This window comes from Sorex fumeus, unplaced genomic scaffold (genome assembly GCF_029834395.1).
Source record: "Sorex fumeus unplaced genomic scaffold, SorFum_2.1 ptg000002l, whole genome shotgun sequence".
Lineage (NCBI taxonomy): Eukaryota > Metazoa > Chordata > Mammalia > Eulipotyphla > Soricidae > Sorex > Sorex fumeus.
In genome coordinates this window covers 26,280,797-26,307,064 of record NW_026606059.1, presented here as the reverse complement: position 1 = coordinate 26,307,064, position 26,268 = coordinate 26,280,797, and the positions used below count along the sequence as shown (strand labels likewise).

General features: G+C 41.0%; 1 protein-coding gene across 1 annotated transcript; it reads right to left on the bottom strand.

Annotated features, from left to right (window-relative positions):
* Positions 1–1,790: 1,790 nt before the first annotated feature.
* CUNH8orf89 (chromosome unknown C8orf89 homolog) lies at positions 1,791–16,571 on the bottom strand. Its single transcript, XM_056112725.1, has 4 exons — positions 16,433–16,571; positions 14,309–14,456; positions 8,852–8,907; positions 1,791–1,939 (listed from the first exon to the last, which is right to left on the bottom strand). Exons 1-4 carry the CDS (start codon positions 16,557–16,559, stop codon positions 1,791–1,793), a joined length of 480 nt encoding a protein of 159 aa, XP_055968700.1. The 5' UTR covers positions 16,560–16,571.
* Positions 16,572–26,268: the final 9,697 nt, after the last annotated feature.

The window sequence follows — 26,268 nt, the reverse complement described above, 5'->3', positions numbered from 1 at the left end:
GGTCTTGGCTGTTGGTGGGATTTACACGGCACGGGGGGAGTGGGGAGGGGGCAATTGGTGGGTGTGACCCCTTCCTACTGGAAGATGGAAGATCTGGGTGGAGGATGCTCAGCTCTGATCCAAGCAGGCTTGGAGATCTCAGCCCAGGACCTGCATGCCTTTGTTCTTCTGCCGGTACCTTCATGCGTGTGGAGAGTGGTCTCAGCATGGTGGTGGCTGGTTCTGGAGGTCTTCGGCTGCCGGAGCTCTGCTCGGGGTGGGGAGGGAAACTCAATCTGCCCCCCTGAAAGGGGCCCCAGCAAGGACAGCCAGGCGCGGGGGCAGGAAACTCTGATTGGTGTCATTAAATTTAGCAAACTCCTATAAGCAAATTAATTTATGATGCTTGCCCATGTTAGCTAGTGCTAGAGCCAAGTTCATCTTCTTCAAATGTATGTGGTATCTTTTCTTTTGCTATTTCAGCTTTCTAAAAATGTCCCCCACCCCACACTACAATTAAGACATATTTCAAGAGTCTATAAAGTTTTCTTTGATCTCCCTGCCAGATGTTATTGCCCCATTTTTAATCTCTGAATAATCTGACAACATTTGTGATTTTCTTAATGATTGGGACCCCACTCCCTACTGGATTATAGTCAGTGGAAATCTGGGCTTCTTGTTTCTAAGAAGGTATACTGACTTACAAACACTTTATCCATTCCCCTTAGAGTCAAGGAGAGTGTTTACTTCACAGCATCTCAGATATTCCCCTGCAAAGATCTGTCTCCACAGTAGAGATTCCCTGTTCCACTAGGCAGTAAAAAGCCAGATGTGGCAAAAGTACCTGAGAAACTCAACACAATCTAGTGTGGACATTCACCTGGTTCTGAAGCTCAGGAGTAAGACACCCACCACTACCACACATCTGAGTCAGGATTTTCCTTTGGTTTTAATCCTCAAGCAAAGCTTAATTTTGTTTGAATACTGCTTGAGTCAACATCTGCTTGGATACTTACCTCATTCCTCTCTTCAAACTCGAGTAGAGAAAAGGATATTGGTTATTATCAGGTCATTTCCAATCCCAATAATAAAGATGAATTATTGAAGCACTTACAGATTCTCGTGAAGTCTATTATTCAGATAGCACTCAAAGGACCATTTTTTAGGTCTTACTGGCTCTTTTGTGGTAGGTGTGGTGTGATAACGAGCACTTGAAGAGATGTACCTGTACTCCTAAGACATGGTCGGGGACATAAACCAATGTTTCCCCAATTAAAAGGAAAAGAGGCCCTGGGAGAAGATTCAATGGGCTGAGCTCTGCACGCTGGAGGCCGGAGCTCCATCCCCAGCACCACATAGGCATTTGAGCACCACCGAGAGCAACTTCCAAACTCAGAGCTGAGAATAGCCCCCCAGCACGACCAGCTATGGCCTCAAAATCCCAAAATTAAATGAATAAGTACAAAGAAAATGGGAAAGAAAAAGTCATTTATTCATCTGAATCAAACACCATAATCCAGGTGCATAAAGCCGATGTGATATAATTTTTCTTATGCTCTTGTCTCCACAAACCATGATTTTAAATGTCACTTTTGGAGATATTAACAAAATACAAATTGTTCCGTATCTAGCATCATACATTTATTTCCTTATTATACATACATTTCTACTTTTATGTAAACCATTGTGCACTTCTGTCATATAAAAATGGAAATATATAAACCTTAAAAATCAATAAAGAAATCAAGACACTGTATATCTTTACAAGGTAAACCTTAAAAATCAATAATGAAAGCAATATACTGGATATCTCAGCAGTCTCTGAGGTCTCGTTTTTTGCCCTTTTTTGATTTTTTAATTTTCTCTTGATGAACGGTGTCGTTCTCCAATAGGGCTATTTTCGAGAGTCTCTGTAAGAACTGAGGTGATGCTCCAGGGATAGGATCCTGAAAGCCAGAGCCTGGGAAGAAAAAAGGTTCCGTTATTACAACTAAATGATGCACACCTGAACAATAGTCTCTAAAACAGGTTCCCAGCCAGGGATTGTAAAGTTAATCTGAGGTGACGATTTGGATGATAGAGGTGAAGAAATGGCCAGGTCCAGTGGGGGCTGGAGAGAGAAGACAGCAGGTAAGGGCTTGCCTTGCACATGGCCCACCCAGGTTCTAGTCCCTGCTTCACATATGATCCCCAGAGAACCACCAGGAGTGCTTTCTGAGAACCGAGTGAGGGCTAAGCCCTGAGCACTGCTAGGTGTGACCTGAAAACAAAACAAACACACCAAAACAGTAAAGGCCCAGAAAGTGGCTCAGCTGCGTAGGTGTTCCAAGCACCAGGATTCCATGCATGAGGTGCTGAGTTGGAAACAGCACCAAAACAAACAATTTAAAAAAAAAGTCAGATTTAGCAAGGCCAAAATCTTACCCTGGGCAGATACTTAGTAACTGTTAGAAGCAGAATTTAAACCCAGAAATATCAAATTCAAAGTTGCCATGTCATGAGTAAATTTTCACCATATTGACCTAAATAGGTCCTAAGTATAACATTTTAAACATAACGTGAAACCATGTAACTTTAAAATATACTTTTAATGCACAGTTTCAAGTGTCAAAAAAAATCTCAATTATCCAACTAGATTATTTTTTACTTGCTTTGTTTCCTGTGAATGTGTAACGTGAGTGGAAATTTCAGAGAGTATAAAAGGGAAAGCTATGAGCGGATTTCCTGTTCTGAGCTGTATGGAGAATCTGTGCTGGGAGACACCATGGCTACAATTTTTTTTTAATTGAATCACCGTGAGATACAGTTACAAGCTTTCATGTTTGAGTTTCAATTATACAATGATCAATGATCAAACACCCATCCCTCCACCCATGCACACTCTCCACCACCAATGTCCCCAGTATACCTTTCCCACCCTCCCCCTGCCTCCATGGCAGACAATTTCCCCATACTCTCTCTCTACTTTTGGACATTATGGTTTGCAATACAGATACTGAGAGGTTATCGTGTTTGATCCTTTATCTACTTTCAGCACATATTTCCCATCCCAACCAATCCCTCCAACCATTATTCTCCTAGTGATCCCTTCTCTATTCCAGCTGCCTTCTACCCCAGATCATGAGACAGGCTTCCAACTATGGGGCAATATTCCTGGCCCTTGTGTCTACTGTCCTTGGGCATCAGTCCCATATTATGTTATTCTGTATTCCACAAATGCATGCAGTCATTCTATATCTGTTCCTCTCTTTCTGACTCATTTCACTTAGCGTGATACTCTCCTTGTCCATCCACTTCTAAGCAAATTTCATGACTTCATCTCTCCTAACAGCTGCATAGTATTCCATTGTGTAGGTATACCAAAGTTTCTTTAACCAGTCATCTGTTCCCAGGCACCTGGGTTGTTTCCAGATTCTGGCTATTGTGAACAGTGCTGCAATGAGAATATAGGTGTAGATGTCATTTCTACTGTGATTTTTTTTGCATCCTCGAGATATATTCCCAGAAGTAGTATTGCGGGGTCATATGAAAGCTCAATTTCTAGTTTTTTAAGGACTGTCCATATTGTTTTCCAGAATGGCTGGACTAGTGGGCATTCCCACCAACAGTGAAAGAGAGTCCCTTTTACCCCACATCCACGCCAGCATCAGTTGCTTTTTTCTTTTGAATGTGTGCCAGTCAGTCTCTGTGGTGTAAGATGATATCTCATTGTTGTTTTGATTTGCATCTCCCTGATGATTAGCAATGTGGATCATTTTTTCATGTGTGTTTTGGTCATTTGTATTTCTTTTTTGAGGATGTTTCTGCTCATTTCTTCTCCCTATTTTTTGATGGGGTCGGGGTTTTTTTTTCTTGAACAATTCTACAAGTGTTTTGTATATCCTGGATATTAATCCCTTATCAGATGAGTATTGGGGGAAATATTCTTTCCCATTCTGTGGGCTCTCTCTGTATTTTGGTCACTGTTTCCTTTGAAGTGCAGAAGCTTCTTAGTTTGATGTAGTCCCATTTGTTTATGTTTGTTTCCACTTGCTTGGTCAGTGTTGTTTCATCCTTAAAGATGCTTTTAGCTTCAATGTCATGGAGGGTTCTGCCTACATTTTGGATTCATGTCTGCTATTGAGGTCTTTAATCCACTTTGATCTGACTTTTGTGACTGGTGCTAGACAGAGGTTAGAGCTCATTTTTTTACATGCAGCTATTCAGTTGTCCCAGCACCACTTGTTGAAGAGGATTTTTTTGTTCATGGCTACAATTTAACTAGGCAAAATGTGAAGATTTCAAAAAAAAAAGGAAACAATAACATTTTTAAGATATTATGAACTAGGACTCGAAAAGAAAAACAAGAAAACAGAGAGATGCTTTTTTTCAAAGTTTTAAAATTTGCAAGCTATTACCACGAGAAAGAGAGAGAGAGAGAGAGAGAGAGAGAGAGAGAGAGAGAGAGAGAGAGAGAGAACTAAGAAGTAAAATAAGAAATGAGAGGCTGGGGGTATAATTCAGTGGTAGAATACTCGCCTTCCTTGTGTGACACTCTTGAATTCAATCCCTGGCTCCACAAAAGAAAGTTAAGTTTAAAAAATTATAATAGGGACCAGTGTAGTGCAGTGGGGTAGGGTATTTGCTTTGTACATGGTTGCCTGGTTCTATTCCTGGCATCATAAATGGTCCCCTGAGTCCACCAGGAGTAATCAGAGAAGGAGTAACCCCCAAATATTACCAGATGTGGTCCCCGAACCAAAAATAAACAAATAGGTAAATAAAGAAACAAATATAAGGACCAGAGAGGCATGGCAGACCTGGGTTTGATTTCTGGCACTTCATACGGTTCCTCAGAACCAGCAGCCGTGATCCCTGAGCACAGACTTGGAAGTAAGCCCTGAGCATCGCAGGCTATGACCCAAACCATGGCCTCCTGCCCGCAAAGATTGAGGACACAAATAAATATTAGAAAAAGAGGAATAAATAAAATACTACATTTTATGCCAATGCATTTTAAAACATAAAATTTAAAAATCTAGAAAAAAATATCTTACTAAAATTAAAGAATTTGATTACCTTAAGGATCCTAAAATTAGAATAATTGAACCAATGTTAAAGCAGTCTCCCAAAGAAATCAAGTGATTCCAATGCTTTCCCAAATTAATTTTATCGGATTTTCAAGGGAGAGATCAATGCATTTTTATTTTTATTTCTAGGGGACCATACCTTGCAGTGCTCAGCGCTTACTCCTAGCTCTGTGATCAGGGATCACTCCTGGAGATGTTTAGGGGACCATACAGGATGCCAGGGATTGAACCAGGGTCAGCCATGTGCAAGACAAACCGCCTGCGAAGGTTTAGTTGCCAGTATCATATAATGCCTGCTGGCCAGCACCATGAGTGATCCCTGAGCCATCCCCCCAAAATAAAAAAAGGGTAAGCAAACTCGTGTGCTAGTGAAGGTGTAGTAACTTGGCACACCAAAACCAGACGGAATTAACACTACTGAAACCAAATTACCTAACTACAATTAAACTTTTTTTTTATTTACAAAGGAAAAGAAATTTGACTAAGATTAGTTGTTTTGTTTTGTTTTTAAATTTAAACTACAAAGAGATGGTACAGGAGATAAGGTGCTTGCCTTGATGGTGCAGAGGATAAGGTGTTAGCCTGGCACCTGGTAGACTCGGGTTGGATAGAAGCTCTGGAAGGTAGGTCATTTTGTTTTGCTGAGGTATGTACCATAAGCTCCAGTACCTAGTACAATGACTGGCACAGAGCAAATACTCAATTTATATATGAATGAATGAACTGCTTTGTGTCTGACTCTGAAGGGAAATCAACAAGTATCTACTGAAGACTCAGTATGTTACAGAAACCAGTGTAAGCCCCGCAAGGATTCAGAGATGAATAAAATAATGGTACCCAGTACAAAAGGTAAAAGGTAAAGGTAAAGGCCCTCCCGTTGATCGTCGATTTGCTCGAGCGGGCCCAGTAACGTCTCCATTGGAGACTTTGTTGTTACTGTGTCTGGCATATCGAATACTCTCGGTAGCTTGCCGGGCTCTCCAAGAGGGGCGGAGGAATCGAACTCGGGTCGGCCATGTTGGCCGCTTGTAAGGCGAACGCCCTACCCGTTGTGCTATCGCTCCAGCCCAGTACAAAAGAGTGACAAAGCTGATCTGTAAAAGAAGTAAGCAAGTATTTTCTTGGATCAAGATGAAAAACAATTGTCTCTTGTTCTAATTAACATTTGTATTTTTATGTCCTGCTGCCTGTTGCTTAGAGAACTAGCTTGTAGTATCTGGAGACTTAGAGAAAAGATGTTTATAAGAAAAGCTCATGAACATTTGGCTCTATGAACTTCCATAGATTGAACTTGCAACATGACTAATAAGTCAATTATTGACTGTTAATGAAAATACCAAAAAAAGGTTTAACTTAGTTGTTTCACGTTTTGTTCTTTGTTTGGAGATGTTCTGTTTACTCCATTATTTCGTAAATGCAAAATCATGGAAGTGATTAACACAAAAGAAAACAATTATGGTTGTGATAAAAAATAATAAGTTTTTTTGTTTGTTTTGGGGCCACACCAGCTATGCTCAAGGGTCATTTACTCTTGGCTCTGTGCTTAAGGATTACTCCTGGAAGAGCTTGGAATAATCGTATAGAGTGCCCTACTCACTGTACTATTTCTCTGGCCCACAAATTAGGCTTAAAATTTTTTTTTGCAGTGATGGGGATAAACCTAGACCCTTCACACTTATGTAATACGTGCAGAATTAACGTACATGCTTTGCATATAGGAGGTCTTGGTTTAATTCCCAGAACCTCCTAAATTCCTGAGCACTGGTGTGTGTGGCCCCCAAATCAAAGGAACACACAGTAGCACTGTCCTCCTGTTGTTCATCGATTTGCTCGGGTGGGCACCAGTAACGTCTCACAACAAATTGTGAGACTTGTTGTCACTGTTTTTGGCATATCAGATACACCACGGGTAGCTTGCCAGGCTTTGCCATGTGGGCGAGATACTCTCGGTAGTTTGCCGGGCTCTCTGAGAGAGGCGGAGGAATCGAACTCAGGTTGGCTGCGTGCAAGGCAAATGCCCTACCCACTATGCTATCACTCCAGCTCAAAGGAACACAAAAAAAGAAAATCTTAAATAACTGACAAAATTATTTTATATGTTAACAAAAAAGAAATAATTTTATAATCTGGGTGGCAAGCACAAATAACCTATGTTAATGATGTGATGGTTACACCAGTGATTTTCAACCAGGGCAATTTTTGTTACACTAAGGACATTTGGCAAATGTCTGGAAATGTTTTTGATTGTCATAATCTGAAGAGAGCTGGAGGCATCTTGTGAGTAAAGGTCACAGATGCTGTTGACCATTCTCCAACGCACAGGAAAAAATCTCTACAAAAAGATTTAAACACGATGGTAATAAAACTCTTGAAAAATCTGGACTATAATCAGCAAAAGACATGAAAATAAAATTGACAAAACAGAAAAGCAGTTTAAAAGCATATAACTAAAAATCTTTATCACTAATTCTTGGGACCAAAGAGATAGTACAATGGGTAGGGCATTTTCCTTTGCATGTGATCAACCTGGATTCAATTCTCAGTACACCACATGGTTTCCCAAGCCCACAAGGAATGATTTCTAAATACAGAGCCAGGATTAATCCCTGAGCATCAGAGGGTGTGGCAAAAAAAAAAAAAAAATCTTCATCACTAATTCTGGATTAAATTACTTAATTACTTCAGGAAATGTTAAAAATTTATTGGAAAACTGAAAAGTAAGACTAGGCATTATTTCACACTTCATGTATTGTTCCCTTAATGCAATTCTACCAAGAATCCATAATATATAAAGGTAAGGGTTGAGATTCAGAGAGAGAGCTCAATGAGATGAATGCATGCTTTGAGTTATGGGAAGCCTGAATTGAATCCTCAGTACTTCATGTACTGCCACGAGTGACCCCTGAGCACTGAGCAGGATTGGCCTTTGAGTACTGCTGGGTGTGACCCAAAAATACAGACCCAAAATAAAGAGAGAGAGAGATAGCAATAAGTACAGATAGCAGAACTCCTAGGACATCCTGTATAGGTTCGTAGACATCATTAAAAAGTATGATGGCCTAACTCATTAGATTTATCAATGTCTGTTTTTGAAAAATCAAATTCTGATCCAACTGATCAGAAAAATGGAAATACAAATGTCTAATTTAAAAGTTTAAAAAGGACAGGTTCATACTTCAGATATGGTAGAAGTACCCAGGGTGTGCTATAAACATTCTAAAGTCTTTGAAATAAATCAACATAAAGAGTAGCTTTTGAAGAACTTAGGCTGTGGGCATGTGAATAAGCTTCTATGGTTGGACATTAAAGGTACACCAGATTCATGAAAATTTAAGTAGAAGACCGGACTAGGAGGGATGGAAAGAGGGAGGTGGTAAAATCCATTATCAAGTTTGTGTTCCCACTTTAGTCTGTGGGTCATGAGGGCCAGCTGTTTTTGAAGAAGGGAGGGAGTGGCATAATTAGAAGGCAAAGTTTTAGGCTTTCCTCACAGCACTGAAGAATTTAAAAGGTCAGAGTTTTCAAACAAGAAAACCAGTTTTCAAACTATTGAGAAGTGAGGAGAGCCTATCCCAGGGAGCTAATAATAAAGATATATATATACATATATATACACATATATGTATATATTTCATATATATGGATATATGCATCCTGGTAACCATATATGCATATATGTTTATATATGTAGTTAAAATATATTTACTTGTTTATTAAATAAAGCTTAAGAAACATTAAAAAAAAAAGAGACATGACTTCTTAACAAAGAAGTGTGGCAAAAGAAAAGGATGAATCAACTTTACCTTTTGATTTCTCCTTAAGTGGCATCAATGAGTATACCGGCTTCATCTTCTTTAACCTACAATTTCACATTATCATAAAGTACTTTTATATGCATACAGGGCACATTAATTTTTTTTAAAACTACAAAATGAGGCAAGAAGTCTTAAAACTACAAAATACTGTTAGTGAAACTCACTTAGCATACAACAACACATGGATTTAAATCAACATTAGAGAAAGGAATGTCCTTTCATCAAAACTAACCCAAGGAGAATAAACATAAGCAAATTCAATATACTTGCTTCTGGGCTGGGGCAACAGCTCAGCAGGGCCATGGCACATGCTTTGTGTGTGGAAGACTCAGGTTTGATCTCCAGCACCTCAAATTTCTTGAGCATTACCAAGTATGGCCCAAACAAGCAAAAATTCAAAATATGTTATAGCTTGCTGTTTGCTAAAAAAAATGTTATCTATTGGTAGATGAATGCTATGACTAACCATTCACTTTTTATCATGATGTGTTTTTAGGTTTTCTTCATTCTCACTATTTCTGATTCAGGCTAAGAGGAAGGGAATCAAGATTATATTACCCAGATATGTGAATATGCCAGATCTAACTATAACTCTTTTGTATGCTTACTATCTATTAATCACATGAATCTGAATTTTTTTTCATAATTAATGGCAGTTCCTAGATAAAACAAACATATATTGGGTCTTAATAATAGATCAGTTATTGGAGAAAATAGGTCATGACTGAATCTTTTCTAATCAAGATCACCCAAATTAATTGAAAATTTCTTACAATCACATTAAAAAATTTTGGGAGGTCGTATCTGGTGATTCCCTGGGGGGCTATAGGATGCCAAGGGTCCAACCCAGGCCTCCATCATACAAATCAAGTGCTCAGACTGTTGAGTCATCTCTCTGGTCCATGAAATCGATTTTTTTTTTCAATATTCTTTGCCTCTAGGTGAAAGAGTGACTATCTCCTGATACATTATCAAAGAATGTCTTAAAATTCACTAACATTTATTATCATTCAAAAAATTTCAAAAACACACTAGACTTCCATCAGAGTTTTTAAAAATAAAATAATTGCATATGGGAAGAGAGAAAAGGGGAAGGATGATGTACACAAAACACTATTTCAAACATGAATACTTCCCTGGTCGGCCAAAACTGTTCTTTCAAAGGTGCGACCCACAGAGGAGAATAAAATAATTTCAGGAAACTCCACATGCCCTCATTGGAATAGCTAAAATAAATTTATTTCAAAGACGGGGGAAAGCTCATATTTATCTTCGCAAAGTACTCATTAGCAGCATTCTGGCACTTAGCCACAACTCTGTGCATGGAGAACATTAACACAAATATAACATTTTCCTATTATCCTCTGTAGGCTTAAGCAAATTCACAGTCAAGTCGATGCAAAATATTGAGGGGGGAAAATCATTTCACGAACAATCAAGTTTTAAATAATGAAACAGAAACTGAAATAAGGTCAAACAATAGGAAGTAAAATAAATGAGTTCATTCAGTGAGAGTTTCCCAGCCTTCTGGATTCTTTAAGATGATCACATGCAACCCTTGAGCATTGCTGGGTGTGATTCAAAAAGGAAAGAAAAAAAACATCACAAGCACTGAAAGAAAGTGAATTCGGCTAATCCTATACCACCCCAAACCATTGTGATTACAATGAAAATTCCACAAGCAAGCTGGGTGTAAGGAATTCAGGTCTAGTAAGTGATGAAAACTCACTCTTCTTCAGAGATGGTTCCAAAGGTCACGTCTTTCTCTATTCAACTGCTCTCCATTCTTTTTATAACTGCTATCACTTCCCCTCCAAACAATTTATGATCCCTCATCTTCTCTGATTATGCCTTATTTCATTATATTCACTTCAGAAAGAGTAGTTTTGCTTTTTATTTACATGTACACACATTTGTATGTGTGAGAGATAAAGAAAGAAAGAAAGAAAGAAAGAAAGAAGAAGAAAGAAAGAGAGAGAGAGAGAGAGAAAGAGAGAAAGAGAGAGGGAGGGAGGGAGGGAGGGAGGGAGGGAGGGAGGGAGGAAGGAAGGAAAGAAGGAAGAAGAAAGAAAGAAAGAAAGAAAGAAAGAAAGAAAGAAAGAAAGAAAGAAAGAAAGAAGAGAGAGAAAGAGAGAGGGAGGGAGGGAGGGAGGGAGGGAGGGAGGGAGGGAGGGAGGGAGGGAGGAAGGAAGGAAGGAAAGAAGGAAGAAAGAAGGAAGGAAGGAAGGAAGGAAGGAAAGAAAGAAAGAAAGAAAGAAAGAAAGAAAGAAAGAAAGAAAGAAAGAAAGAAAGAAAGAAAGGAAGGAGGGGAGAAGGAGAGAGCAGGAATACAATACAGATCTGCCATGTACAAGGCAAGTCTACTACCACTAATCAGGTATGTCTGTCCTCAGGAAAGGATGAAGATGGTCAGAGCAAAAGCACAGGGTAGAGTGCTTCCCTTACATGTGGTCAACACAAGTTTGATTGCTGGCATCCCTTATGGTCCCCCTATCATTGTCAGGAATGATCCCTGAGAGCAGAGCCAGTAATAAGCCCCCAGAATAGCTAAGTGTGGCCCCAAAACATAATAAAAATAAACAGAAAGAGACAGCAAACAACAAAATCATTATTATAATGTGGCCAGTGGTGTATTCAATATGCCAAAAACAGTAACAATACCGGGTCTCATTCCCTTGACCCTGAAAGAGCCTCTAACAGGGCAAGTTGGGAAGGATGAAAGGAGAGGCTGTTAAAATCTCAGGGCTGGGACGAATGGAAACGTTACTAGTGCCCACTCAAGCAAATGGATGACAGTGCAGTAGTGCAACAAGTGCTAATGTGGCCAGTGAATACTGTTTGAAGACAATGTAGTGATGAGAGAGGCAGATATATATATATATATATTATATATATATATATATAATATATATAATATCAAGGATTTTTTTTTAGGTAGAATATTGAAAGGTTTGGCTCTGCAAGGCCCCAGCACCTTGAGAATGGCCTGGGTATCCACAGCACTGCATTTTGGGGGCCTTGTGTTGAACTGCCAGCTGGCCCCTTTAAGAATTGCCAGAATTCAAAGTCAGTGGGACTTTTCTGGCTGACAACTTCATTTCTGAAGACAATGTAGAATCTTCATTAGGCTGACATAAGAATCTCCCTTCACACTAATATAAACTAGAATTGAAACCCAAAATGGTATATTCAGGGTACCAGATAGAAACCAGATAGTAACCCCCCAAAAAAACAGAATAAAAGTTGCACGTAGATTAAAATCAAAGCATGAAGAAAGAACCATGAAAATGGAAGTAAGAGAATGTTTCCAAATAAAACTTGAAATTTTAGGATGGTAAATTATCAAGTACTCTTCCCCCCATTTTATATAAAAAACTGATTTATTTTCATATGTTGGGTAAAATTAATACACAACTTCTCATTTCCACTGTATTCTATTATTAGAATTTGCCTCAAGTGTGGAATGGAGCAATAGCACAGTGGGTAGGGCATTTGTCTTGAATGTGGCTGACCCTGGTTTGATTCCTCCATTCCTCTCAGAGAGCACGGCAAGCTACCGAGAGTATCCGCCTGCAAGGCAGAGCCTGGCAAGCTACTGTAAGATACTCGATATACCAAAAACAGTAACAAGTCTCACAATGGAGACGTTACTGGTGCCCGCTTGAGCAAATCGATGAACAACAGGAGGACAGAGCTACAGTGCTACCACAAGTGTAATAAACAAGAACAAGAGTGGTAACAGAAACCTCAAGAAATAAATTCTAAAATTCCAAATTATGTATAACTGGATGATTTCAAGCCTATCCCTATTATGGTCGGGGATAATATGAAACTATAAAAAAAATCCTGAAATAGGCATGGGTATTTGATCATTGTATAACTGAAACCAAAAAATAAAAAAATAATTTTAAAAAATCCTGAAAAAAAAAGAAGTTGCACTTCAAATTATTATAAATTTTCTTTTCGATTAACAAAGTAGACAAATAGTAAATATCCAACACTCCATAAATAATCAATGAATATATGACAAAGCAGAATAGAATATGTATCCAAAGAGAATGTGAAATAATAGATCTTTTTGGAGAAAGAAGTTTCTTTTATGTCTGTTTTGGGCCACACAGAGCAGCCCTCAGGCTTATTCTTATCTTCGTGCTCAAGGACCACTCCTGGAGGTGCTCAGGGAACCAGATGTGTGCTGGGGACTGAACTCAGGTTGGTAGGGTGTAAGGCAAGAGCCTTACCTGTCTTTCTAACGAATGGTAAGTCAGTATGATTTAGAGTAGAAAAGATGTTTATTTGGTTTTTAATTTATTGTGGTGCCAGGAAGTGAATCAAGGGCCTTACACTGCAAGGCCAATATTCCACCATAAATCTACTTCCCTGACCCCAAGGAAGGGTTATTTATAATAATGTTTTAAATGCCAGTGTTCAAAGTCTATAGGACTCTTCTGGCTGGAAGCCTCATTTCTGAAGACAATGCAGAATCTTCATTAGGCTGACATAAGAATTCCCCTTCACACTAATGTAAATAATAATTGAAACCCAACATAGTATATTCAGGGTACAGAAATGTTCTAGAATTGCAGAGAGTTCATTTACTTTTCCTACTAAAAAAAATCCAATACTCTCATGGGCTGCTTACATTATGAAAATAAATTATTGTATTTGTTGTTTTTTGGGTCAGTCATGTGCAAGGCCAGAGATCTAACCACTGTTCTATCACTTTGGTCCCAATAAATCATCTTTTTAAATCACTATCACTATCACTGTCCTCCCGTTGTTCATCGATTTGCTCGAGCAGGCCCAGTAACGTCTCCATTGGAGACTTTGTTGTTACTGTGTTTGGCATATCGAATACATCACGGGTAGCTTGCCAGGCTCCGCCGTGTGGGCGAGCTCTCTAAATTCTGATGGTGTCATTCAAAAACAGAAAAGTAGTGACTTCGGGGGCTGGAGCGATAGCACAGTGGATAGGGCATTTGCCTTGCACATGGGCAACCTGGGTTTTATTCCCAGCATCCCATATGGTCCCCCAAGCACTGTAAGGAGTAATTCCCGAGTGTATGAGCCAGGAGTAAGCCCTGTGCAATGCCAGGTATGGCCCCAAAAAGAAAAAAAAAGTACCCAACAAATCATATATTTAAAAATGAATAAATTCTTTATGGGGAAAAAAAGAGTAGGAGAGAATAAATTAGATTCACTTATCCAAAAAGCTCTAGCACTGACAGTGTTGTTACAAAACCCAGTAGGAGCTGGAGAGACAATTAACAGGCTAGAGTGTGCAGAAGGCCTGATTGCCTCCCTGGCCCTGCATAATTCCCAACACTGCCAGGAGCGACTTCTGAGCACTGAGCCGAAGAATGCCCTGAGTATGGCCAGGTATGGCCCAATGCAACAACAATAACAACAACAACAAATAAAGAGAATTGAAGAGAAATGATCTACCTGACCGGAAGCATCTCTGGGTCAGAGTGCAGTTGCCTTTCTGGAATCTGTAGTGGAGCTGAACTTCTTGGACAACATTGAAATTCTGGTAAATATGGCATTTTGATGGATTCTTTTAACTCTCCTATACCAAATGCTGTGGTGCAGTCTATTTAAAATATCATAAGAATTTACATTACTTTATTATATTTTTTAGGTCACACCAGCAATGCTCAGGGGTAGCTCTTGGCTTTGCACTCAGAAATGAATCCTGGTGGTGCTCAAGGAACCATATGGGTCCAAACCCAGGTCCTTGATTTGCCAGGCACTGAACCCAGGTTGGCTGTGCACAAGGAAAATGTCCTAGCCACTGTACTATTGCTCTGGACCCCAAGAATACACATACATTCCTTCTCTTTTTTTTTTGCTTTTGGGGTCACACCTAGAGATGCATAGGGGTTACTCCTGGCTCTGCACTCAGGAATTACCCCCTGGCAGTGCTCAGAGTACCATATGGGATGCTGGGTATTGAACCCGGCTTGTCCATGTACAAAGCAAACACCCTGTGCTATTGCTCCAGACCCCATTCCTTCTTAATTACGTGAATATAATGTCTTTTACCACAGACTAAATGACACAGTATGATAGACGGTCAATAATTAATCAAGAAAATGAACTGACTCTAACTGAACTAACACTTTTCCCACTAAAATGCCTTTCAGTTCACTGTGAGTGTGGTGGGCGCTGTGGAGACTGGGTCTGATCAGAACGCACTGGGGCCCTTTTGATTTTCCCTGCATGAAAACTGGTCCCTAGCAGCCCAACTTTCTGGGAACTGTGCACGCAGGCGGTGGTCAAGTGGAACTTTTTACAGAAAAAATAGTCAGGCTCAGTCTCTACCAGGATTTAGGCAATTCATCTTCTGCCGCAAAGAAGAATGTCAGGAGAAGGCAGAGAGTGAAGTAAAATAATTTTGCTGAGGGAGAATATTAATTCTCAGATGAATGTGGGGTTCATTGGAGAGTAGGGAGAGAGGAAGGAAATTCATGCACTAAGCAAGGACATGGTAACTCCGGGGTGGGGCACCTGCAGAGCTGGGTTTTCTGCACTTCTCCCACTCTCCACCCATTCTTGAACTGCAGTGTAACACAAGCCAGGACAGCCAGAATTAACTTGGGCTCAGTAAGTCCTTGATTTGGAATTAATTTGTGGTCGCTGTGCATTCAGAAGCCTTTTACCGTCACCCATTTTTTTCACAATCCCAACATGATTACACAATCCCATATGGGCTGTTGACCCACACTTGAAGCAGTTGTGCTGTAAAAGAAGAGATTATGGCACCCACAGTTGGGATGTGGGCACCTCCAGAGTAGAGTGCCCCTTAAAGGAGAGAAGTTATAGGACCAGGGAGATAGTGGGAGAGGCAGGCATGCATGATTTGCAATCAGGAAGCCCTGGGTTCAATCCTGGCACCCCTGAGCGTGCCAAGAGCAGCTTCCAAGCACTGGGCTGAGATGCAGGCGGCCCCAGAATGGACTGCGTGCACTGAGTTCCTTAGGAAAACTGAATATATGTCTTTTCTGGGCCACCGTAGCCTAGTGGTCTGTGCAGATTACAGTTTCTTGTCCAAGACTTTGAAGTTCAGAGATATTCTTCCTCCAGAATCATATTTGGGCCTTTTTTCCTGCTGAACCATGCCCTGAGGTAAGGTTCTAGCCTCGGGTTTGGACGAGGTCAGTCTTAAATTAGAGTTTTGATCTGGTCTTCAAACTGGGAAGATAGTCTTCCATCCAGGGCTGGGCAGAGCAAGATTATTCCTTTTCATGCATCCTGGTTTCAAAGTTTTTTAATTCTGGGGCTGGAGAGAGATTTAGCAGGTAGGGCATTTGCTTTGCATGTGGCTGACCTGGGTTCAGTCCCTGGCCTCCCATATGGTCTCCTAAGCACCTCCAGGAGTGATCCCTGAGCGCAGAGCCAGGAGCAAGCCCTGAGCACCGCCAGGTGTGGCTCCAACACACACACACACACACACACACACACACACACACACACACACAATGTTAAACAAAATTTATAAAAAACAGACATATTCAAGGCATTGTGTCTATATTTTCTTTTTAAAAGTTACATATAAAATGAAGTTACCTTTTTTAAGTTTTTGTGATTCAAAAACTGTTTTTCTCCAATTGCTCTCAAAAATAAAACAACTGTCAAGGGCATTTCTGGAGATGTTAGAAGACTCATATTTTATTTCAGGAAGTAGTACTGACATTTTTTCTTCTTCCTTCAAAAGTGCTGCTGAAAGTGAGATGTTCCTTCAGATTCAAACACAAAATATGAAACAAACATATTTCAGTTCTTTCTATATTAAATATGTAATATTAACTTATTTTAAATGAAAATTGTTAGTTTATTTGTAACATGCAATACATTGTCTGGAATCTTGAAGTTTTTAAAGATATGGCTAAAATGAGTAGAAAATGTTTTCTTTCTCATTATGAAATTTGTTTATAAATGATGTACATGGGGAGTATCATGCTGAGTGAAATGAGTCAGAAGGACAGGAACAGGACATAGAAGAATTGCACTCATTTGTGGGATATAATATATATATATATATATATATATATATATATTATGAGACTAATACCCAAGGACAGTAGAAACAAGGGCCAGGAGGAGTGGTCTACGGTTGAAGCCTGTTTCAAGTGCTGGGAGATAATGCAGTTGGGATAGGGAAGGGACCACTATTACAAATATAGTTGGAAATGATCACTCTGGATAAGAACTGCGGGCTGAAAGTAGGTAAAGGAACAAACAAGGTAATCTCTCAGTATCTGTATAGCAAACCATAATGCCCAGAAGGGGGGAGGGAGGGGGTAGGAGAGGGAGAGGAAGAGAGAGAGACAGAGACATACAGAGAGTCAGAGACAGAAAGAAAATGCCTGCCATTGAGACAGACTGAGTGGGGAGGACAAGGAGGAGGCGGCAGGAGAGAAACAAGGGACATCCCTGGTGAGAAATGTAACTGGTGGAGGGATGGGTGTTGGAACATTGTATAACTGAAACCTGATCAGATAACCTTGTATTGTATCTCACAGTGATTCAATTTTTAAAAAAATTTCTTATTTTTAAGATGACTCCTTTCAAATTATAGGTCACATATATTTATCAATAAAATATTTGTTTTTAATTTTTTTACCAATTTTATTGAGGTACAAGGATTGACTGTACCATGCTTTTCTGCATCTGTCCTTCCCACACCACACCCTCCCCACAGAGCCACATCCCTCTACCAGTGTCTGAAGGGCCGTTCCCAGTAACACCCCTCCCATTTAAGCTCAGTTCGGTGGGAAACACTCCAGTTTTAATGATTTTGGCCATTTATTATTTCTTTAATGTTTCTCTATATTCCATATATGAGGAGTTCCTTTTTAAGTGCAACAAACAGCATATTGTCATGTAAAAGATAATAAAATATTTAAGATTCTTTTTTAAAAAATACCCTTATATACCATGCACACATGGAATGTATCTCTGGCATGGAAGGATGGTTCGACATAGAAAAATTAGTTAATGTGTGATACTATTAAGGAAATAAAGTTAAAATATAATATGGTCATCTAGGGCGTTCGCCTTACAAGCGGCCAACATGGCCAACCCGAGTTCGATTCCTCCGCCCCTCTCGGAGAGCCCGGCAAGCTTCCGAGAGTATCTCGCCCGCACGGCAGAGCCTGGCAAGCTACCCGTGATGTATTCAATATGCCAAACACAGTAACAACAAAGTCTCCAATGGAGACGTTACTGGGCCCGCTCGAGCAAATCGACGATCAACGGGAGGGCCTTTACCTTTACCTTTACCTTACTAAATACAGAAACAGCATTTATAAAAACTTACACCTTCTCAAAAAAAACTTTCAATAAGCTAAGAATAGAAAAAATTTGGACTACAGCAAGTAGAGTGCCCGCCCTGCACAGGGCCAACCAAGCTCAGGTTCGATCCCTAGCATCCCATATGGTATCCTGAGCATTCATGGCTAGGAGTGATTCCTGAGCACAGAGCCAGGAATAAGCCCTGAACACTGCCAGGTGTGGCCCCAACACAAACGGAACAAACAAAAGAATAGAGAGAAATGATCTCATTGTAATAGAAGCTATGTATGAAGGGCGGGATGTAGCTCAGCCAGAGAACTTGAAGAGCAAGTTACGTGCAGCTGACTCCAGTTCAATCCCTGGCACTAACATGGTCCCCTGGGTGATGCCATGAGTTATCCTTGAGCACAGAGCCAGGAATAAATCTGAGCACAGCTAGGTGTGGCATGCAAAGCAAGCAATTTTACCTTTGAACTCAAACCAAAAATTTTTTTGTTTTATTGAAACTTATTTAGAAAGATGCGGGGGGAGAGAAAGTGGTAAGAGTGTGTTCGAGAGAGAATCCAGGCTTCTCCAGAGTGGAAGTAGGCAAAGGAGCACAGAGGCAAGCAAGGGAGACACGTGTTCAAGTGTGAATAAGGGCTGGAAGTGTAAGCCCAAACCAAAAATTTTATATGAACAAAGGGATAAATGAATTTTATATGAACAAAGGGATAAATGAAAGCTATTGAAAATTTAGTAAAGTATTAACTATTTTCAAGATCAAGTCTATAGATCGTCACTGTCACTGTCACTGTCCTCCCGTTGTTCATCGATTTGCTCGAGTGGGCCCGGTAACGTCTCCATTGGAGACTTTGTTGTTACTGTGTTTGGCATATCGAATACGTCACGGGGAGCTTGCCAGGCTCTGCTGTGCGGGCGAGATACTCTCGGTAGCTTGCTGGGCTCTCTGAGAGGGGCGGAGGAATCGAACTCGGGTTGGCCATGTTGGCTGCGTGCAAGGCAAACGCCCTACCGCTGTGCTATCGCTCTCTTTCTGTTGTCTAAATTGATTTTTGAGACTTAAAAGACTAGTCAACATAAAACATTGAATTGTAGGCCTAGAAAAGACTCAATCCCTAAATTTTAAACATTGAGATTTGAAGGTTAAAAATATTTTGCTTTTAATGTCATACAACAGGTTACAAGAAATATTTATTTTACCAAAAAGATTTTAGAGGAAGGAGGAAATAGGGATAAAAGAAGCAATCAAAGATATATTAAGAAAACAAAAAAACTGGGGCTGGAGAGATACTACAGTAGGCAAAGCACTTGTTTTGCATGCCACCAACCCAGGTTTGATCCCGTGAACCCCTTATGGTTCCCTGAGCACCATCAGGAGAAATCCCTAAGTGCAAAGCCAGGAGTAAGCCCTTTATTTGGTGCTCTCTTCTCTATCTGAGCTTCCTTTTCCCCTAGCACATGTGGCTGGCCTCCAAGTCATGGAGCACAATTCCTGGTACTAATCTCAGCCACTCCTGTTAGTCTCCCATTTTGTTGCTTTATGTTTCCCAGATGAATGCAATCTTTCTGTGTCTATCCCGCTCGAATATCATCACTTAATCACTTAACTTCCCGTTAGTCATTGATTTGCTCGAGCGGGCGCCAGTAACGTCTCCATTTGTCCCTGTCGCGTGCTAGTGTAGCCCAATGGCATCTGTTCGCTCCGGGAACATGAAGGGCCTCAAACCGATTGTTCATGATCTTCACGAAAAAGTCTGACCATCTGGTAGGTGGGCGGCCACGCGGTCTTTTGACATCCCGTGGAATCCAGTCAGTAACAGCTCTAGTCCAGCGGTCGTCTTTAAATCTCATTACGTGACCAGCCCATCTGATTTTCGACACCTTGGCAAATGAGACAGCGTCCCTGATTCTTGATCATCGACGGATGTCAGAACTCCGGATTCTTTCTCTTATTTGAGTGAAACATGATATTCCAAGCATAGCTCTTTCTATTCTTCTTTGGGAGACCTGAATAGCGTTCTCATCTTGTTTGCGTAGGGCCCAGGTCTCTGAGGCATATGTTAATGCAGGAAGAACAGTGGAATCAAAGAGATGTGCCTGGAGCCAGAGGTTCTTCGTCCTCTTAGCTATTTCTTCCACGTTCTTGAAGGCGTTCTAAGCCGCTCTCTTCCTCCTGCGCAGCTCGGGTGCCAGGTCATTTGTCATGTTGACTTCTCGACCTAGGTACACATAGCTGTTGCATTCGGAGATGGTCGTTCTGTTGAGAGCGAATGGGGCATCAGGAACGAGGCTGTTTCTCATAAACATTGTCTTCGTAAGATTCAGCTGTAGTCCTACCTTTCCACACTCACGGTCAAAGTCGGCCAGCATTTGTGCCGCTTGGCTGATATTTGGTGTTATTAAAACAATGTCATCAGCAAAGCGGAGGTGGTGTAGTTGCCGACCATCTATCTTCACTCCCATTCCTTCCCATTCCAGTCATCGCATGATGTTCTCGAGAGTGGCACTGAAGAGTTTCGGTGAAATGGTATCACCCTGCCGCACCCCTCTCTTGACATCAACGATCACTTCTTTGTAGAATGGTGAGATCCTGGTAGTGAATCCGTAATACAACTCACGGAGGATCCTGATGTATTGGCCTTGAATGCCCTCATTGGCTAGGGCTTCAATGACACTACTTCCACTACCCAGCCGTCGCCACACTCCAGGATGCTTTCCGGACCTGCGCGGCCGCAAAGCGGCCGCGCAACACATTATAAGGCACTAAATACCCATCTTCCGGAATTGTTGTACCATATTTGATAGGGTTCAAATATGGTAACACCTACAAGGGTGATTAGAGGTCGCCCCAAAAGCCTCTATCCGTCTCGGAAAGACTGGCAAGCTACCGAGAGTATTCCGTCCGCATGGAAGAGCCTGGCAAGCTATCCGTTGTATATTCGATATGCTAAAACCAGTAACTACAACTGGTCTCATTCACCTGACCCTGAAGGCTTCACCGACATGGCAGCACTGAGAAGGATGAGAAAGGAGAGGCCGACAAAATCTCAAGGCCGACCTAGGCTGCCACAATGAAGGAAGACAAAAATGATCGTCTGTACTTTCAATGCACGTACGCTAGCATCAGATGCATCCATTGAGGACCTGATGGTACAAGTGCGAATGATCAAGTACGACATCATTGGTCTGACCGAGACAAGAAGGCACGAATCTCACCATGCCATTTTCGACACTGGAGAAGAATTGTTCCTCGGAACATGCGATAAAAGAGGTGTTGGAAGCATTGGTGTCCTTGTCAACACAAACTTGGCCAAGAGCATTGATTCATTCGAATGCCTAACAACCCGAATTGGATGTTTACATTTGAATAGATGTGGCTCACTGCCTGCAGTTTCTATCTTAGTTGTCTACGCACCAACATCTCATTATGATGAAAGAGAAATCGAGAAGTTCTACATGGAGCTAGAGAAGTTCTATAAAGAAGACCACACCTTCTACAAGATCATTGTGGGTGATTTTAATGCCAAAATAGGACCGAGAAGATCAGCTGAAGAACTTCACATCGGGACCCATGGCCTAGAATGGAACGAACAGGGTGAGAGACTGTCTGAGTTCATCATGTTGACCAAGACCATTCATGGTAACTCACAGTTCCAGAAGGCAGAATCTAAACGATGGACATGGGAGTCTCCCGGTGGACGATTCCACAACGAAATAGACCACATCATATTCAATCAACGGTTTTGCCTGACTGATATCGCTGTTGTCCCAAAATTTCGAACGGGATCGGACCACCGTCTCCTTCGTGCAAAATTCTACTTCACAGAGCGGGGAGAAAGGGCTGCAAAGTTCAAAAAGAGAACTCCCAGAATGACCACCAACTGGGAACTCTTTGGTACTATTGCAGCAACATGGGAAGATGCCATTGTTGACAACATTGACGAGGAATACGATCGACTGGTTCAGCACCTCCATGAATGTGCGAGGAACGCCAAGAGAGAGATAGCCACAAAAAATCGCCTCTCTTCGAAAACTCTTGAGCTAATTGGCCAGCGTGGTTTGGCGCATGCCTCAGGCAACCGCAAGCTAACGTCCGAGCTCGCAAAGCAGTGCAGAGATGCGATCAAGGAAGACCTCAAAGAGAGAAGAGCAGAAGTACTGGTAGATGCGGCAGAAGCCGGGAAAAGTATTCGTAACGCCCGCCTGTCCTTCGCCAACTACAAGACCAAGATGACTGCCCTCCGACATCCTGATGGATCCATCACATCGAATATCATACTATTTTAATTACTTTCAATTTGTAATATAGTTTGAGGTAGAGCAACATGATGCCATCATATCTCTTTGTTCTCAAGATCTATTTAGTTACTTTGTGGTTCCACATATTTAGCCTATTTTGTTGTTACTCTAAAAATTGTCCCTGAAGAAGCCAGAGAGGCATCTCAGTGAGTTGAGCACATGCTCTGCGTGGAGGAGACTTGATCTCAGGGCCACCTGCGACCCCACCAAGCACCTCATTGGGAAATGCCACTAAGCACCACTAGGTGTGACTCCAAAACAAAAATAATAGCACTGAAATTCTGCTAAGGATGCATTGAGTCCATAGGCTACATACTGCTTTTGTAAGATGTCCAGTATTGATTCTCCCTGTCTATGAACATCTTTCCATCTCTTTGTCCATTATTGATTCTCCCTGTCTGTGAACCTCTTTCCATCTCTTTGTCTTATTCCATATCTTTGAAATGCGTCTTATAATTTTTATTGTATAGGCCTCTTACTGTTTGTCATTCCGAGGTGTTTTATTATTTTCGATATGATCACATCGAAACAAGACAGGATCACTTTGTCTTTTCTTCTTGCTCATTGAATGCATTATTTGATGTAAATCAATTTTTAATCTGTGATGACTACATTATTGCATTATATCTCACAGACTGCATGTGTGGTCTTATGGATTTTCTATATATATGCTTCTATTGGTCTCTGTCTGGGTTTGAGTGATAAATAACATTAATAACTAGTTATTAAATAAGTCTCCTGGATTGTAGTCTCTGAGCCCAGTAGTAATGTGCATTCAAAGCCCAGACTTGAGTCAGTGCAGTCTGATGCTTACCGGCTGACTCCCTCCTATGGTTCAAGTGGATGGCAAGCCTCCTACAGCCTCCTCAAGCCAACGGAGAATATTTGTCTAGTTATCTCTCTGTCAAGGCACTTGTGGCATGTTGTATTTTCAAAGAAGATACTTTTTTTTAATGTTTTAATTGAATCACAGTGATAAACACATTTACAAAGTTGTTCATGATTGGATTTCAGTCATACAATGTTCCAACACCTGCCTCTTCACCAAGGTCCATTTCTCACCACCAATGGTCCATTTCCCTCCCACCCTCTCCCCCATACCCCACCCCCACCTGCCACTACATCTGGCCCTTTTTCTCTTTCTCACCCTCTCCCTCTCCCTCTTTACTCCTCCCTCCCTCCCCGTCTCCCTTCCCTCCCTCCCTCTCTCTCTCCCTCCCTCCCTCCATCCCTCCTTCTCTCTCTCTCTCTCTCTCTCCCTCTCCAAAGCAGATACTTATATATTTATTACTGCCTTCAATGTTAATACTTCATCAAGAAGTGAAGGAATTGAAGTAAGAGAAAGAGAACAAGAGTTAAGGGCAGTGCTTCGCAACTGATCCTAGTTCATATCCCTGACACTGTATATGATCCTCTGAGTGCTACCAGGGGTCAATCCTAAGAACAGAGCTAGAAATATGCCCCTGAGCATTTCAGAGTGTGTCCCACTCCAGCCCCAGCAAAAAAAGAAATGAGGTCTGAGTTCCCCTCCCTGAATCTATTTTTCTCGGTTCACAAAATGCATTTGAAATGGCAATGTGATTTCCAAGGGTAGGTACAGAAGACCGTATGGCTTACATACTCTCTCTCTTGAGACTGACCTATGCCAGCAAGCCGTCTCTTTGGATGCAAAGCCCAGGTGATTGGAGGAGGCTTCCACCAGAAGGTCCCAGCTAACATTTAGGACTACAGTCTAACTACACCACCAGCACCAACCACCAGACATGGGAGTGAATAAGCCTGCTGGTGATTTCAGCTCTTGGTCTTCAAATGTGCCCTTGGAAGCTTCAGACATTGGGAATCAGGACCAAGTTGGCCCTGCTGGGAACTGTCCACATTCCTGACCCTCCAAATCCATGAGCATAATAAATGCTTGTTTGGCAAAAGGAAGTTTGGGAGAAATGTGTGATGCGGTCATTAGCAAGGGAAACAAACCCTCTTTGTGATTTCCAGCTTTTGGCAGATGATCCTCAGCGCTTCTGATGTGAACATGCCTTCAACTCTGGCACCTGGCGAGTCCTTTCTCTGGGGTTCTAGCTCAGATTGGTCACAGAGCCAATCGTTCTCTGCTTTTATGCCCCCCAACAACTGAGATACAAAGAAACACAACAGAGTTCCTTACACATCAGTTCACTGCCTCTTTGCGCAAAACTATGACAAGAAAACTGAGTACCTGGAAAAGAAAACCCTGTAGAGCATATGTACATATGATATAGCTCATTAGAGAGAACATATGTATAAAAGTTCATTCTTCACTCAAAATCAATAATCTGAGGTTTAAATCCCACCAATCAAAATGGCAACATATATATTTTCTTTTATACTAGATGGTGTACAGCGGGTAGGGCATTTGCCTTGCACTTGGCTGGCCCAGGTTTGATTCCTCCGTCCCTCTCAGAGAGCCTGGCAAGATACCGAGAGTATCCCGCCTGCACAGAAGAGACTGGCAAGCTTCCTGTGGCATATTTGATATGCCAAAAACAGTAACAACAGGTCTCACAATGGAGACATTACTTGTGTCCGCTTGAGCAAATAGATGAACAATGAGAGGACAGCGCTACAGTGCAACTAGATGGTGTAAGATGGGTTTTAAGGAAATAGGTATTTTCATAAGGTTTCCATTATGTCAGTATACTTCCAGAGAGCAATCTAATAATCTACATGTCCTTATAATTTTATGTATTTTGAATTAACAATCCACTTCCAAGAATTTATCCAAAAGAAAATAATCAGGGACATATGGATCTATATCTTCAAGTATGTGAAATCCTACATTTTGCATAAAAGAAAAATTTAAAATTTTAAAAATTTAAACATTTTAATAAATTTAAAATTTATTACAAATATCAATTAGTAGATGGTAAGATTATATTTAGCTTAGTTTAAACCAAAACATATATCAAAGGAACATTTTTAAAAAGATGAGTTGCAGATTAATTGAGAAAGCTACTTATCCACAATATTAGTTACTGTGCTAGCACTGAATATATAAAAATGACTCAGAAACAAAAGACATAGTCAACTGTGGGAACAAAGTACATAATTACAACTTATTGTAAAAAATACAAATTATCAAGCACTGCTGGAAAGTTCACTGAGTCTTGGCTAAATATTAGAAGTAGAAGAGCCTGAAAATTTCTTTTGTCAGATGAAGTCATGAAATTTACATACAAGTGGTACGACATGGAAAGTATCATGCTAAGTGAAATGAGTCAGAAAGAGAGGGGCAGACATAGAAAGACTGCATTCTTCTGGGGAAAATAAAATAACAATATAGGAGACTAACACCCAAGAATAGCCAAGATAAATACCAGGAGGTTCACTCCATGGCTTGGAGGCCAGCCGCACATGCTGAGGGAGAAGGCAGATAGATAGAGAAGGGAGCACTAAATAAAGGGTGTTGGGAGGATCCTCCCAGGATGGGAGAAGCATGCTAAAAGCAGACTACAGACCAAACATGATTGCCGCTCAATGCCTCTTTTGTAAACCACAGCACCCAAAAGGGGAGAGAGAACAAAAGGGAATGCCCTGCCACAGGGTGGGACAGGCGGCAGGGTGGGACAGAGGGTATAGGGGGTGGGAGGAATACTGGGATCCGTGGTGGTGGAAAATGGGCACTGGTGGAGGGATGGGTACTCGAACATTGAATAATTGAAACCCAAGCACAAAAATTTGTTTAAGTCTACAACTGTACCTCAAGGTGTTTCACTAATAAAAAATTTTTTTAAAATTTCTTTTGTCTTGGTTTTGGGCAACACCTGGCAGGA

Coding starts and splice junctions, on each gene's coding strand:
- CUNH8orf89 (XM_056112725.1), bottom strand. CDS start 16,559: ATGTCAGTACTACTTCCTGAAATAAAATATGAGTCTTCTAACATCTCC. Junction 8,908..14,308: donor CCAGAGATGCTTCCGGTCAG/GTAGATCATTTC, acceptor GTGAAATTGTAG/GTTAAAGAAGATGAAGCCGG. Junction 1,940..8,851: donor ACTTAAGGAGAAATCAAAAG/GTAAAGTTGATT, acceptor TTTTCTTCCCAG/GCTCTGGCTTTCAGGATCCT.